The following is a 16,584-nucleotide window of genomic DNA, read 5'->3' on the forward strand; positions in this document are numbered from 1 at the left end:
TAAGTATCAGTCAGCCTGAAGTATTTGACTTTTTAAGAGTCTGATCTTCTTTCAGGTCATGAAAAACTAGAAGCTTGTTACCCAAGTAATTGTACCCAGTTTTACTACCTGACCCTACTATTTTGTTAAAATATAGGAAAATGTTTTTGCAATCAGAAACAAAATTTTAAATATTACAGTGTGTTAGTAGGCATTTCTGCAAATGTGTCTAAGTTAATTTGATATGTGGAATTAGCCAAGGCTTGTCTTTGTTTTGAGTATCAGAAAGAAGGAATTACTATTCTGTTCTTCTTTGCAACAAGCAGTGTAGAACAGAAGAAATAAATAAACATTTAGATAAAATTGTAGTTGTTGTGGAAGTACTAAGAGATGATTGTAGAAATGGCAGTAAGTTGTGACAAAACCTAGAAGAATTGTCTTTCAGTCTAAGGCATTTCCAGTATCTAACTCTGTATGTAAGTGCCAACACAACCTGCATAGTTACCAATACTGTGGAATTAATTCCATGTACTGATCATGTTTTTATCTCAGTCAGGCCAACTCAAATCATCTGATTGAGACCTCTTCTTCAGGTGTTCATTTTCTTTACATTGGATTCAGGAGCAGCCATTTGAAAGCATTTTAAATGTCCCTAATGGAGATAATTCCCCAAATCCTGTGGCACACTCACCTGGCTCAGTCCTTGCATTAGGCTGTGTATTGGTGTAAAATCACCTCTAGGCACTAGTTGCAGAATCATAGAATAGCTTGGGTTGGAAGGGACCTTTAAAGGCCATCTAGTTCAACCTTCCTGCAATGAGCAGAGACATCTACTGGATCAGTTTGTGCAGAGCCCCATCCAGCCTGACCATGAACACTTCCAGGGATGCAGCAGCCACAGCTTTGTTGGGCAACATGTGCCTCACACCCTCATGGTGAAGAATTTTTTCCTAATATCTAGTCTCAATCTCCCTTCTCTTGAAGTCCTTCCTCCTTGTCCTGTCACTCCATGCCCTTGTCAAAAGTCTTGTAAGCAACTCCCTTAAGTACTGGGAGATGCTATAAGGTCTTTCCAGATCCTTTTCTAGGCTGAACAACCTGTCTCTCAGCCTGTCTCCATAGGAGAGGTGCTCCAGCCCTCTGAGCGTCTTCATGGCCTCACTCCTACAAGTCCATGTCCTGTGTTAGGTAATGAATAATGAAATTATTTACATTAGCAGTGATTTGAGTGCTGTCAGTGTGTTCTAAGAATATTCCTTAGAGCCTTTCAATTGAGAAACTGTAGCATTTCCTCCTTGTAGTCCAGGGATTGCACTGAAAGCCCTACTAAGATGTAGGGAAAATATGCTGGAAGCCCTGACACTTGTTGGCTTTGACATTTGTTCACGTATCATTAAACTAGTACATGCAAATACCTGGTAACCTAACCCAATGCTTACGTGTTTACTGGCCTGACTGATTGACTGTAGTTGCATTAGGAGAGCTTGTGCGTTGGCCAAGTCATTTTGTGTATATGTGAAATTTTTTGTGATTGGTTCAGGGAGTTGAACTATAGAACATTTGCTGATTTTTGGTATGGCGAGGTTTTGGGATTCTGGTGGTCCTTAATGGATTTTGGGAGAAAGCAGTAGGTGATGGGAAGAAATGGCTGAACAAAGTTGAGACAGACAGAAATAAAGGGAAAGTGGAAGAATATGGACACCGAGAAAATACCTCATTCTCACTGTTACAGACAGGTATCTTTGCAGAGGCACTTACAGGGGCTCTGATGGGGTCGCTTCTGTGAAGGGGGGAAGGCCAGCCATGAGCCTTCAAAACGCGCTCCTCTAAAGCAGCTTACCGCTTCTGGAGCCTTAGAGATGCATCTTTACTGTATTGATACTGAGATTTATATGGATACATGCCTTGTATTTGAAAATACAAGATCTGTGAATTTCTTCTCACTATTCTAAAACACTTAATTTCTTTGATGTAATTGCTACCTGTCCCGACATTTCCCCTGTATATTTTTAACCACATTCAGAAGCTCTCATCGTGCAAAAAAACTACACTAGCTCAGTTGGAGAGGAGTGAAGTACAAGGAAAAAAGTAATATCTTTTTGTTTGCAGTTGTTGCACACTTGCAAAAGCATCTTCCAGGTGGCAGGAGCTGCTGTTCTGGTATATACAGTGCTATTGTATTTGCTTTTTCTAATTAGTTCTATTTCTGGCTGATATAAAATGGTTGGTAAAATACAAAAACCTGAAGTCTCAAGAGGCTGTGGTAAAAATAAATAACAAGCTGAAGTGCATAGTGACAAAATAGCTCTATGGTTTATTCTGAATGCTAGGACTGTACTTCAAGCCCTAGTGATCTAAAACTGAGTTAGCAAATTTGAATTCTTCTGATTCTTTAAGCTCTGCAGGTTTCCTGGGATATACTACTACTCATTGCTTATTTTAAAAACAGCATGAATTGAGTGTAGAATGTTGTCTGCATGTACGAGATCTAGTCATTGCCCAGAGAACCTGGATGAATTTTGCCGTAAGCCATAATGCTGAATGTCTTTTCTCTGAACTGTTACAATAGCTAAGTATATCTTGAAATAAAAACGTGTACAAACAGGGGACTCATTTCTCTGAGCAGTTTCTCTTGAAGGCCATGGAATCTTACACTATGTTCTGTTTTCTGAAATAGTCTAGCGACTCAAGTGAGATTTCATGCCTCTGCCTAGGTTTTATGTATCCTCTGGAAGTATTGTGGTAATACTGAAGAAGGGACTGAGATGTGTGTTGAAAGAAGCATAAACCTAGAGTTCTGCTCTTAGCTTCTGAAATTTAGGTTTATCTTGGTATATAACTAGACTGAACAGTGGTTCTATATCTAAAAATTGTCAGCCCACTTATTTAATGACAGTGTTAGACAAGCCAGATTTCTACTGATTCAGTGAGAGAAGAGTCCTTTCTGCACGACTTGGACTGTTGGGTTTTTTAGGTATGCCTCTGTTTTGATTAAGTTCTTTGTAATCCTGTAGGTCCCTTGGTTGTTTCATAGCTGTTTTTCTCTGTCAACAGAAAATCAATTGAAAATCAAAGAAGAAAAAGAAGAGGTAGAGGAACAGTCAGTGGAATCAGAAAGCCTTCCTCCTCCTGTGGTCAAAGAAGATGAAAATGCACTAAAAATTGAGAAAGTGGAAGAAAAAGAAATTATAAAATTGCCAGTGATAGTGAAATTAGAGAAACCTTCAGAACACAATGAAGAAAAGCAAACTGTCAAGGAAGAAAATGACTCCTTTAAGGAAAATGTCAAGCCTGTTAAAGTAGAGGTGAAGGAAAACAAAACAGAACCCAAAGACCTAAAAGAAGTAAAAAGCTGTGTAGACAAAATAGTTCATGAGCCAGAGAGGCTAGAATTTTGTGTTAATGTCAAAACTCCACAAGAAATTGTGGAGAAATCTGTGGAAGAAAGTGAAAAACTTAAAAATGACCAGCAGGCAAAAATACCACTTAAAAAGCGAGAGATCAAACTGACAGATGACTATGATAGTCCAATAAAAGGGCCCATGTGTAAATGTGTTACTCCAACAAAGGATGTCTTGAAGGAAGAAGGGAAACCAGAAGAAGAAGCTTTTAAGAGAGTCCCTACCATTACTGCTCTATGTCCTGATGGGAAAGTTCTAGTAAATGGAGAGGTTAGCTGTGAAAAAGTAACCCCAAGTGTCATACAAAATAGTAAGTCAGAACACTCTGCTGGTGCTATGGAAGACAGCCCCTCATTAAAAGAGAAAAATGGAAAAAGTGGGGAAAAAGTATCAGACTCCCTAAATTCTGTTAGTAAAATTATAAAAACATGTGAGATTGAGAAAAATGCAGTAACTGTCCTGAAAGAGATCGGGACTGTGGTCTCTGAGGTTTCTAATCAGAAAGTGCCTTCAAAGGAGGAATCTAGTCCTGTGGAAAAAGAGTCTCTTGACAGCACAACTACTGAGACAGTAGCAGAAGAGTCTTCAAAACCTGAAGACTGTGCCAAAACAACTGCAGAGAATCAAGCCACTGATCTCAAAAACGACAACCTGCCACCACCCAAAGAATGTTCAGAGAAGCTAGAGATGTCCCCAAATTCATCTGTTCCTGCAGAACTGCCTGAGCCTGCAGTGGCTGAGGAAGAGACTTTGAAAAGTAAAGATGAGCCTGAGGAGAAAAACGACTTTCCAGAAGCTGCTGAGATACCTCCTGCATCCACTTCACCTGTTACAGTAGAGAAACCTGTTTCGGAAAAGGAGGACTCCGATAGTAAAATGGCTCTACCTGAGGAGAGCAAAGTAGAAGAAAAATCCAGCCCTGAAAAACAAAAGGAAGAACCAGAAGCTGCCAAAACAGAGCCAGATAGATTAGATGATGCCCATGCATCGAATCCAGAGGACTCCTCAGAGAGTAAAAAGGAATCTCCAGTACCTAAAAGCAAATTTAAATACAAGCTGGTTTCTGAAGAAGAAACCTGTGCAACAGAGAATAAAGAAATAACTTCTGAAAGACAAAAAGAAGGAATTAAATTAACAATCAGGATCTCTAGTCGGAAGAGAAAGACAGAAACACCGCCAGAAGAGGTCAGCATTGGCCGTACATTAAGGCGGTCACCAAGAATATCCAAGCCTACTCCGAAAGTTGTGGAGACTCGGGATCAGAAGCCTGAGAAGAAGCGACCTGAAGAGGAAGAGGAGAAACCTGCAGCACAAAAACCAGAACGAAAAGAAGATGCAAAAAAGCAGGAGAAGGAGACAAATTCTAAAGTTAACAAGGTAAATGCAGTTTTATTACTTGGAAGTAAACAAAACCCCCAATCTTATTTATAAGGAGAATACTCTTACATAGGAATACTGAGGATTATGTTCCTTTGGTCTTTCCTTTTGCAAGAAACTAACTTTCCAATCCAGTTAGTGGACTCAACCAATTTAAAAACACCCCCTGGGAGAGTGCTAATATCTGTTGACTTTTTATAAACTTTGACAGTTTATAAAATCTGTCAAACCAACCAAAGTAGACCAAATCAACCTGAGTGAATTTTTCTAAAAAATGGCATGATCAGATGTGATTCTTTCTGACTGTGTGGCTGAATAGAGACTTGTAACCCCTCTGGATTTACTAGGTGGATACTTACTGGTGTCTGGTTGGTCAGAGTGATCATAAGCTTAAAAGGAACTAACAAATGGGGAAGAATAAAAATATTATAACTTCTCTTTCTAAGTGAAGCTAAAGGTATGGTTGTGGTGAATTCATTATATAATTTAGCTTTTCTCACATATGTGATACATATTTTAATGTGGGTACAGATGGTTTTTTAATATTAACTTTTGTTTATGCAGAATAGATCTTTAAAAGTAAATGAGGTAAATATATCACAGAAAATTAAACATGCATTTGTATGGTGTTTTTCTGAGACTGTGTATAAATCACCCTTTATTCATTTATCTTCTGTTTTCTCTGGATAAGCAGCACAAAACAAAAGAGGAATAATGAGTTTGTATTTTTAAGTGCACTTTTTTATATCAACTTGTAAAATCCTATTAATTTTCCACTACAACGTATTTTTGACAGATGTAGCATTCACTCATTTAGCAAGTTTCTTTCACATACTGCTATGTTGGATAATCTTAATAAAATGAACAAACAGTTGATTTTTAAGTGAGTGGTAACATCTATACTGAAAAATTCTGTCCCAAGCATGGAGAAATGAAAAAAAAAAATTCATTTAAGGATTTTAATTAACAAAGAAAACATGTGAAAGTAAGAGTGATTGTAAGTCCTAAAGTCATTACAATTTTGAAGTACTATTGCTGCAGGTGTTTTAACTGTTTTAACTTGATCTCTATTTGTGAAAGATCAAGAGATCTAAAGATGTTTACTTTTCTAGAGAGATTTTAAAATAATTATGATGGAGGAAGAAGTTTGAGGCTGTTAAGCTTCTATCATTTAAACAGGATGAAGAATACCAGGATCTTTAATAGCTTACTTTATATCTTGGGGTTTCTTTTCTTTCTAAAGATGGGTCTTATAAAAACCTGATTTGAAAATTGTGATGCTGTATGATGAATCCGTAGCCTAAACTTAGACTATCATGGATTTGAAGTACCTTTGCTGCTAAAGCTTAGGGAAGAGTAAAATCTCTAAACAGGTAGAAATGGATATTAAGAACAACGAAACAAAATTTTGCCAATATGACAAATACTGCCTTGGTATGAGTCCATCCTGCAGGAGAAATTTTGTGCATTTTAGTTTATTCAACTTATTCAGGTCTGTGAATCATTTAGTCAAAATTCAAAAAGTGTTTGTGTGAGAAAAAAAATGTGAGAAACAAGTTGGCCAATGGGAATAAAAGTTTTTTCAGTTTGACATGTTGCTTTAAATCTAAAATATATTATTTGCACAAAGTAGTTTAAATAATTCAGAATAGTCTTTTGAATTTTAATTGAAACCTGTTTTTCATTCAAAATGTGGTAATACATATATTCAAAATATTTTCATTCATTATATGGTATATGATAAAAGGGGGAAGATGCCCCTTTGATAAGCAGAAAAGAAGCACCAATTGAATTATGTTTCATGTAAGAAAAAATAATGAAAAAGTATAAATGTGAAAGAAGACCTAGATAGAAGTTATGCACTTAAAAGGTGCAGTGATCTTATTTCAAAAACAAACACATTTTCTAAAGTAAAATAATATGTATAAACTTGTTGGGGGACAGGGGGAGAAAATACGATTCTCTTTGGGTCGAAGCAAGTTTTCGTGAAAAAGTCAGAAGGTTTAAGTGTGGAATTTACCATGTTCAGTTGGCTTTGTTAAAATAGAAAAAAAGGGAGCTGAGTAGAAAAATTTATCTTTCTACTTTTAAATCTTACTTGAAAATTTCTTTATACACATAGATGCATTTTTTTCTTTTTATCTGGTTGCATTTTAAGGATCTTGGAAAGACAATATATTCATTGAAATGCTCTGCTGTAAATTTACTGCAGCTGTTCTGGCTGAAATGAATCACTTCACTCTGGAGACAGATATTTTTTTAAGATCTGGGAAGAAACTTTGTGGGCTTCCTTTGTGTTTTTTCTTTGAAATGGTGTCTCACAGAGAAGCAAAGTTCGGTGGACGGGTACACGGACGCGTGGCAGGTGGAAATACTCAAGTAATGAAGAGACTGAGGACTCTGAGAGTGAAAAAAACTCTGAGGAGGAGGAAGAAGAGGAGGAAGAGGAAGAAGAAGAAGCTCCACCTGCTGATGACGATGAGCCCTGCAAGAAGTGTGGCCTTCCCAATCATCCTGAGCTGGTAGGTTTTTGGGAAAAGCTTCTGTGGGTTGTTGTGTCAGATTTGGTGGATTGGCTTTGATGGTGTCTGCAGGCACATCATCCTTCAGGGTGGCCATCTGTAGGAGAGTATGTAGGTTTTAGGTGTTAAACTCAGGAGTAGATGAGTTACCTTTAATAAGGAGGGATGGAAGTTATTTTTCCTGTTTGCCAAAACAAGAATAGCATCTTTTACAAGGTGTAACACATCATAGCCCTTTGAAAAATCAGTCTGGGTGAGGCTTTGAGGTTGTGCTTGCAGTTGCAGTGAACACAGAGGAAGCAACATTAGAAAGAACCCCAGCAGTGTGATGTCTACTTTCCAAGGCATCAATGGCATACCCACATAGCTGCATAGTCATCATTAGATGTAGCTGCATCTCACCCTGAGGACTGAATACAGTGAAATCCCAGACAGAGCACAACAAGATTTTGCTATTTCTCATGAAGTTGTGGTAGATACCATCATGAATTCATCTGTTTGTCCGGGAGATCATCATGTGCAGTCCTGATATGAATCCAGAAAATAAGCCCAGTCTTGGGTGTTTGACAGATATCCTGGCATAGCTGAGAGAAAATTTGACCTTTAGGATGTTAGAGATAAATATTTAAGTAGATATACACACAGCTTATGCTAGCTTTGTTCTCAAGTTTTCTGGAAAGGGATATCTCAAATTTTCCCAGCTAGGTATGAACTTCTAGTGGTTGTCTAGTTGTGGATGCCCTGCAAGCCTGCAAGACTTTGTTCCTGCTGCCCAGGTCATAAAATTATCCTGACTGAGGAAAAAGGCCAGGTTTCCTGCATAAGAGAGCACAGGGAAAACGGGTAATATCATGTCTTGTCCAGATGGAGTTTTCCACTTGTCTAGGATCTGGAAAGCATTGCCAGAATTTACACTAAAGGTACATAGTCTATCTACATAGGCCAGTAGTACTAAGTACTGAGAAGATACAGTAAGAGGAAATCTGGTGTTAGCATGGAAAACGGTGATAAATAAACTTCTCCATAAAAACCACCCTTGGACCTGTAAGTGTGGTACAGGGTAAGTAGTACAGGGCTTTTTTTTTTGTTGTTTTTTTTGGCACAGTCCAAACACTTCTGCCTTGCCTGTAGAAATAGTTCTGGAGCTTGTTACATGTGTATGCTGAAAGATACTCATGACATGTTTTGTCTGCACAGATTTTGTTGTGTGACTCTTGTGACAGTGGCTACCACACAGCCTGCCTTCGCCCTCCACTGATGATCATCCCTGATGGAGAGTGGTTCTGCCCGCCTTGCCAGCATGTACGGTTCCTGTGTGACTTTACTCTTCTTTGCAGCTTTCCTTGTGGTTGTGGAGATTGGCTGGGACTTTAACAAGTCCTTTCTGTAATCTCTTTTGTCTGTTAACAAATGGGCTGGGATGAATGGTAGGACTGCTGATCTTCCCTCCCGTCTGTTAGCAAAACTGAGTTTGTGATGTGGTTTTCTCTTTCTTTGTTCTGCTAGTGATGAGTGACTGTGTGTTGCTGATTTTTAGATGGGAATCTCCAGTCACACTGATTATGTCCCATCTCTGATTAAATCACAAGACTAGTATAGTATTAAAGATATAATGTCTTAATTTTTCCCAAAAGAAACATTTATCATCCAGGAGGCAGAAGCAGTAGGCACCAAGAGATGGATCAGTGGCCAAAGCAATCAGCTATTTCTGAAGTGCTATTCCTTCTTCAGAGACATTTCCTCAGAAGCTGGTTAGAGAAGGCTGCTGTTACTGATGAAACTCAGGGTATAGTTTGTCTCTGCTGGGAAAGTCAGGGTTATTCTAGTCAAGTAATAGACAAGTATGAATCCTTATTCCAAGGTTAGAAGCGGGATTGGTACTTGGGAGTATAAGCAGAAAGTGTGTGATGCTGTGTTGCAGTCTGCAACCTCAGGATCTCGTCCAGGGAAGCAGCAGGGTTCTGCGGACCAGCATGAAACACCAACGAGACGGGCTCCCGTTCATGAAACCATTTATTTATTCAGCATGGGAACAAAGTCGGGTCCAGAACAGAGAGCCCCGAACAGAGGCACAGCAGGGGTTTTTGAGGGACAGAACCCCCGAGGGTTTACACCTTTGAGGGTGGAGTTCAGGGTCAGGGACCATTAGAAACACACCAAGGGAGAACCCCCCAGGGACTCAAACCCAATCAGAACTCCTGGGCCGCCCTTCACAAGGGGTTTGGGGTGGAACAATGTTAACTCTTTGTCTCCCTGAGGCCTCTGCCACAATGCTGCTCTTGTTAAATTAAAGGGAAACCATTTGTTCACATTTTTAGAGTAATCTGCCTGATCCCAACCCCCTTCCCTGGTTTTAGAGAAATTTTGTGCCCAAAGTGCTGTTGCCTGACAGTAAGCTAGTGACATTGGTCTTGATGTGAGATAACTCTATTTGGTGTTGATTTTTACTTGTCTTCTGAGGAGTGTTTTTAGTAGTGATGATTTTGAATATGTAAGAATGTTTTCTTTACACTTGTAGCATATCCTTGTTCTGTTGCTGTTAAAGTAGTCTTCAGTATGTAAAGTGCTATGTAAAAGAGTGAAGAGCATCCTTGGAAATAGTGTAAGGAGGGCATTAACATGGACTCTAAGGCACAATTTGTCCATTAAAAGTAATTTTTGTATACACCTCTTTGAGTATTTGGTAAGAAAATTATCCTAAAGTATATCTCTGCTTTTTGCTGCAGTGTCCACTGAACTCATCTGGTTCCAACCTCTGCCATGAGCAGGGACACCTTCCACTAGACTAGGTTGCTCAAAGTCTCATCCAACCTTGACTTGATGGTGGAGCTCATGTTTTAAAAAGACAGGCTTTATTGTAAAGCCTTGTTCATTGAGGAGGAGCCTCCAGTGTAGCAAGGCTTCTTCCAGATACAGACTGAGTGAATGAAGGGTCTGAACATTAGTTCAATGTGAAAATAGCTGGTTATGAAATAAACTAATGCTGTGTTTCCTTCCTTTAGAAATTACTCTGTGAGAAATTAGAGGAACAATTACAAGATCTGGATGTTGTCTTAAAAAAGAAGGAGCGTGCAGAACGCAGGTACTGTTGTTTGGATGCACTCATAGAGGTGCTGTGCAGGGGGTGGTAATAATTGAGCAAGCATTAAAATAACTGGGGAGAAAAGCAGTGATCAGACTGGGAATTGCTAAGACCAATTTTTAGTTGCCACTGATTATTGCTGGCTCAGTGCTGGGACAGCTTGCGAGAAGGGAGGAAAAGTACAATAATTAGAAAAGAGAAGCAAATACATTTGTACTAAACTTTAGTTAAAGTGCCTGAACATAAATTTGACTGTCTTATACCAATAGTTAAAGGGTTTCCAACACTGGTTCAGCTGACTTGTCAGTTGTGTAGAGTTCATGCTGTAAGCAAGTTCAAGTCTTGACTTTGCTCCAAAAGTCATCCAGATTATTGTGGGATTTGAGAGTTATTGCTTTAGATTTTGTTAAACTCTGCCTAATGTACAAGATTATGCAGCAATTGCAGTAGGGCAGTGGGTGGGTGAAATTTCACAGTATCACAGAATATTCTGAATTGGAAGGGACTCACAAGGATCATTGAGTTCAACTCTTCAGTGAATGGCCTGTGCAGGGATTGAATCCACAATCTCGGCATTATTACCACCCTGCTCTGACCAACTGTCCACTCCTGCCATTACCAAAGGCTAAATGCAAACATTAGGAATAGCAGCCATAACATTTGGAACATGCTATTGGCAGTTTTCAGACCTGGAAATGAGGGACATGAAACACAGTCTGCATAATTTATACCTTTTAGGACATATATTGAATACTTTGCAGAATTTAATAACATCTGTATGTATTATTAAACAAAACTTTGGATGAATTTTATCTTAAAAGGCAAATTTCACCAGAAGATGAGACCCTTTTAAAGAAAGTAATTGTGCAGGCTTGTATTTGTGGCAGGGACTGTAGTATTACATGAGACGTAGTGAGTCAGTGCTGGGAAGATGGGAGCACAGTCTGTGTCTGCTTTCAGCTTTCTTCAAATCTGTTTGTTATTATTGCAACAGCAATGATAATGACAGCTCAAGTACCAACTGTTCCTGATGTCACTACTTCTGCTCAGAGTGTATCTAGATCATACTGTGGTGAAATTATCCATTGCCAATTCTGCTGAATTTGTAGCTGTGGAAATGAAACTATCAGCTGTTTTTATGAGTGAACTCAGCATATACACAGTCTCCATCTGTGCAGGAGTATGGGACACACAGGAACTCTGCTGCTTTGCTTTATGGTGGGAGTGCTCATTACTAGTGAACGGTATTTTTGGACTTACTCTGGTAAATATTCTGCTGGCAAACATTACATGGAATGCGAAGTTTTGCCAGTCTGTCTTGCTTTCTTGAGATCACCAGTGTTGGATAAAAACACAATCTTCTGAGAGCAGCAGGAGAAAATATGGTTGATATCATCACAGTTTTCAGTGTCTGAAATAGATGTTTAATAACTCTTTTACAATTTGATCCTCATACCAAATGAACCTAATGTTTTATATTGTATGTCATAAAATTGAGCTTTTTATTTAGTTAGTTTCTAATTTTTTTTTTCCTTAGAAATAACCTTGAGTAGTTGAATGTTGAAGTCTTCCAACTTAATGCTATATTGTAGCAAATAATAAGGTAAAAAGACTGAAGAATCATAATGCCAGAGAAAATTATAATTGTTATTACAACTCAGTGTATAAGTTAAAGCAGGTTGGTTGCTTGGGGCAGAGACATACTTGAATGCAGTGTTTCTGGAAACTCAGTATGTGGTTGGTGTCTGTCTTTTTGGCAAAGAGAAGAAATCCAACTCTGTCATTATGTATGTGTTTACCTAGTAGGTTCTTTAAACCGCTGTTGCTGTCATGCTCTTTGAAGTAGTGGTGATGTGCTCTTTCCAGCTCTCAGGAGTCTGACTGAGGCTGATTCAGCTGCTCAGCCATGTGCTTGTGCATCCCCAAACTGTTATTTCACTGATGTTTTTAAATGAATCCTTCAGGTTTCCCATTACTTACAAATACATGGATGAAATAATATCTTTCCCCCCGCTTTTTCTGCTCATGAATTGAAGGTGCTACCACAGCAACCTGAATTTTAGCTTTCTCATGTACAGCCTAAATTCTATAATTGTGTCCTACCATCAGCTGGATGGAGAGAGCCTTTTAGGATTTCCCTTTTAATCCATGTTAGATACTCTGAGACTTCTTGATGGAAAATTCCTCTAGGAGCTACTTGTCTAATTATCACAGGCCAAACCAGGTGGAGTACATGCTTTCATACACACTTTTATGATTTCCCTGTAACAGCTTTTGCTGCCGTGTAATTGAGATAACATGTTTTGTTGAATTTGCCTAGGAAGACGTTATAACCAGACAGTGCTGCCTTTGGAGATGTCTTGGTTCAAATGTTTAAACTCTTGGCTAAAGTCTTGAGCTCCTGTCTGCCACACAAGGAATAAGGAATTCATTTGATATAATTTTGTATTTCTTTTCAAAACCTTGACCTCAGCAGGATTCTCTTGTTCCATTTGCTGATTTGTTAAGCAGTGTATACTCAAGCCAGGGAGAAGAACAACAGAACTGGAAAACCTTGCTGATCATGTTTAAAAACAGATAAATTTTTCTCATCTCCTGTCTCTTGATGTTTTGCATTACAAGAAATGAGAAGTTGAGTAAATCATCAAAGACACTTGCTGAATACTAAAATGTTTGCATTTCTAGTTCCTTTCTCATTTCAGTAATTGTATTCCTTGCTTTAAAATGTTATTTTAATTGTTCTTTTCAAGAGCATAGTGATTATGCATAGCATCCTTCCTTCTCATCCAGCCAACCTAATGGTACCCAGTTGGATGAAGATTTCTTTTCATCTGTCACTTAGGAATGTTTACGTTAGGATACATAGGCATAATGATACCAAGTTTTTGAAGTCCCTGGCCTTTTTAGCTGTAAAACAACATAAAATCCATTTTTACTCTTTGTAAGTATTACTTTAGGAACAATGCTTGTTCATTTTATTTATGAATATTATGCTAGAAAGCGCAGAAGGCTACTCAGAAGATCTTCAAAATATACGTAGTTTCTTTAGAACTTAATGGAAGTATTGGAAACAAAATTTTTACACATAGATGCTTCTATTTGCAAAACATAACACAGTGAAGTAAACATATCTAAAATGAATATATGTCTTGGGTATTTTTGCAGTTATATGCATGATGTGTCCTGTTGCAACTCAAGTGTAGTATGACAGACTCATACGAGTACTCCCTGTAACTTCAACAGTCTGATTCTGGTTGATTGAGACACTTCAGTGTAAAAATCCAGAGTCTTTCCAGACTGTAAATGCCACCAACTTTCATTGTGCTCTTAATTTCTTTAAATTACCCCTTGTTTTTCTAGAAAAAGGCTAGTAGGGACCTATGGTGGTGGGAATTTGGTTACCCACCCTAGTCTGCATTGGTACTTGGCTATTCTTCCTCAGAGACTGCTTTTTTGAAACGTCAGTCCAGCACCATGAAGGTCAGCATGTTTGTGAAGTGTTAGGAAATCCATCTCTAGTTGAGACTGACAGATACAACAGTACTTAGAGAAGACTTGTGTCCTTCAGGAGCCAGAGTTGTCCCCAAGGCAATTCATATGATGCAGAATGTCTGTGTTGAGAAAAGCAAACTGAATTTTGCTTCCATAGATTTAATCCTGTAACACACTGTGGACAAGGAGGACAGCCTAATTCTCCTTACAAGAGTCTGTCCTGTATTTGAGTACTTCCCTCTCTCTCCCATCTTTGGACAAGTGTTCTCTACACTGATCCATCCTATTTTTTCAGCCCTTCTCTAAAGGGCGTGTCTGCTACACTCCAGTAACTCCCCCTGTCTAGGTCCGAACTCTTCAGCTGGATCACATGTTTCTTGGAGAATGTGTAGGGCCCAGATGGTTCTAAGTGCTCCAGCCAGGTGTGAACAGGACTGACTGCCATGGCAGGTGTCCTTCAGGTGTCCTGTTGGCTGTTGTCCTGTTTGCACATCCATCTGTCATCATAGTTCTTGTACAGCAATTTGATTCTGCTGATCTTTGCTCAGGCTGTTCTTCTCTGGCAAAGAATTGCTCTGTAGGCAGTTATTTATGCCCTGGTGTTTCTAGAGTTTGTTCTTCCTGCTTGGGTCTCATGTCTGGCATTTATCCATTTTGGATTGCATTGTATCTTTACATATTTTTCCCAATTGAGTGTGGTTCTGAATTCCCATTTTATCTTTCATCACCTTCACAATTGGTGCTAGTTACAGATCTGACAACATAATCTTCATCACAGCATTAATGTTTTTCAGTCAGTTTTTATTTGCTTTTTAAACCCCAAATTCAGTAATTTCTGTGGTGCCCACAATCTTCAAGTACTGTTGATTGTCAGAACTCTTTGGAAAGCTGTTACATTATACATGCAGGAAATGTAATCACATGAGAATTAGCACAGAATCCCAACTTCAATAACTTTTCACTTAGAACTTCCTCTTGGGATATTTCTGCCTAGTGATATAGTAAGATCTTCAGATGGTGCTAATTACAGCATTAATTTAGGTATTGCAGACTTTCTGCAGTCTTATTTTCATTTTCTTTCTCTCCTCAAGAAAAGAGCGATTGGTGTACGTGGGTATCAGTATTGAGAACATCATTCCACCTCAGGTAAGCTAGTGTGTCTATGTGTTATTATTGTTTATTTTTCCAAACTTCTCAGGGAAGAAGTCTCGCAGTACTGTGCCAGAGGTGCTAATAGCATCTTGGAAAGAAAAATCCATCTATATGCAGATCAGAAATAATTCTAGACCCTTCATTTTAGACTGACTATAGCAGAGAAACCAAGGGAGCTTTATGGTGTTTATTAGAGCCACCTGATGCCACACAGAGTCCTCTCCCAGTGAGGGATTGCAGGACTTCCTCCCTGTCCATTACAGTTGGGTTTTGAGGTGAGTGCTCAATAAGTACTCAGTAGTTTATAGAGGTGGGAATCAGTTACTTAACTCTGATGTTTGCTGTGCAGTTATTTAGGTCTGAGCTAATTGTTACAGCTTTCCTTTGGAACTGATGGAAACAAATGTTTCTGGCTTATGATTCAGAGGGAATATGTAGTATCTCTAGGCAGCATAGCATTTGCCTTTAAAGAGTTGATGTTAAGGTCACGTGATTAAAAACTGAAAACATTTAGTGTTTCATTAACAGATGCTTTTGTATGGTTTCCCTTGAGAAAAGAGGAAAAATGCTTTGATTCACATGAAGAACAGCTTCTTCTCACTTAAATACACTTTAATGCAAGTCTCTTGAAGTCTTAGCCAAATGCTTTCATCTGGAATTATATAATCCATTCTTTGCAGTTTAAAATGGAACTTTGTTCATTTTAAACATAGGCTTTTCACTCTGCCTGGATGTAACAAGGGCAGTTTTTCTCCCTGTCTCTGAATAACAGAAAAATTATAACAGATTTTATAAACTTGCAAAAGAATCTATGGCTGAGAGCAAATATTTGAAAAATGCAGCCTGGGGGCAGATTATTTTGCTTTTAAATTAATAACTTGAAAACAATGAAATAAAACTAACCTGCATGAAACTTTATTGAAACTGCATTGTGTAAAGATAGCCCTGTGCTCAGTATGCAGAGGTGGTGGCCACAGTTTGTTCAGCTGCCACATTTACTAGTCCTGGGAGTATCACCTAAGGCATGATCTCAGCGTTACAGCATAAACATAATGATCCAAAAGCCTGAAGCCTTAAACTCTGCGTTTGGAATGTTATGTAGACTGTAAGGATAAAATGTGCAAATTCACCTGAACTGCTGTAATAGGTCACTATTTGACAAGTTAAAATGTGCCGTGTTGGGCATATGAGGTTTCTAGACAGAATGAATAATCTGTATTATGAGTTCAGTTATAATAAGTATGAAGGGAGGGAAGAGATAAAGCTTTTTGACACTTCTGACTTATCTGAACAGGAGCCGGAAATACCTGAAGGTCAGGAAGAAAAGAAGAAAGATTCCAAAAAGCCTAAATCGAAACTTGAAAGGAGATCTACTAGAACCCGAAAATGCATAAGCTACAGGTCAGCAGCTTGTTAAAATAGCTTGTACAGCAAAAGTAATACTGTTATTTCCTTCCTGAATCATCTCGCCACTTCTCATGTAAACTTTTACATTTAACAGAGAAGCCAAACTCTAAAATGTCATTGTTCTTTCCTCTGAATACTGGTTATGCTTGGTGGTTGTGAGAGCATGAGGTAG

The 16,584-nt window shown here is 38.6% G+C and overlaps 1 protein-coding gene across 2 annotated transcripts in view; it reads left to right on the top strand.

Moving 5' to 3' along the window:
* The window catches only part of RSF1 (remodeling and spacing factor 1), a 67,347-nt gene that overhangs the window by 33,386 nt on the left and 17,377 nt on the right, over positions 1–16,584 (top strand). For both annotated transcript variants that reach the window (XM_058840529.1, XM_058840531.1), the window contains exons 6-11: positions 3,034–4,757; positions 7,082–7,279; positions 8,477–8,581; positions 10,282–10,361; positions 14,945–14,999; positions 16,300–16,406. In XM_058840529.1, the coding sequence (XP_058696512.1) occupies positions 3,034–4,757; positions 7,082–7,279; positions 8,477–8,581; positions 10,282–10,361; positions 14,945–14,999; positions 16,300–16,406 (2,269 nt within the window). The remainder of the gene's footprint in view (positions 1–3,033; positions 4,758–7,081; positions 7,280–8,476; positions 8,582–10,281; positions 10,362–14,944; positions 15,000–16,299; positions 16,407–16,584) is intronic.

The sequence above is a fragment of the Poecile atricapillus genome, chromosome 1, assembly GCF_030490865.1.
Source record: "Poecile atricapillus isolate bPoeAtr1 chromosome 1, bPoeAtr1.hap1, whole genome shotgun sequence".
Taxonomy (NCBI): domain Eukaryota; kingdom Metazoa; phylum Chordata; class Aves; order Passeriformes; family Paridae; genus Poecile; species Poecile atricapillus.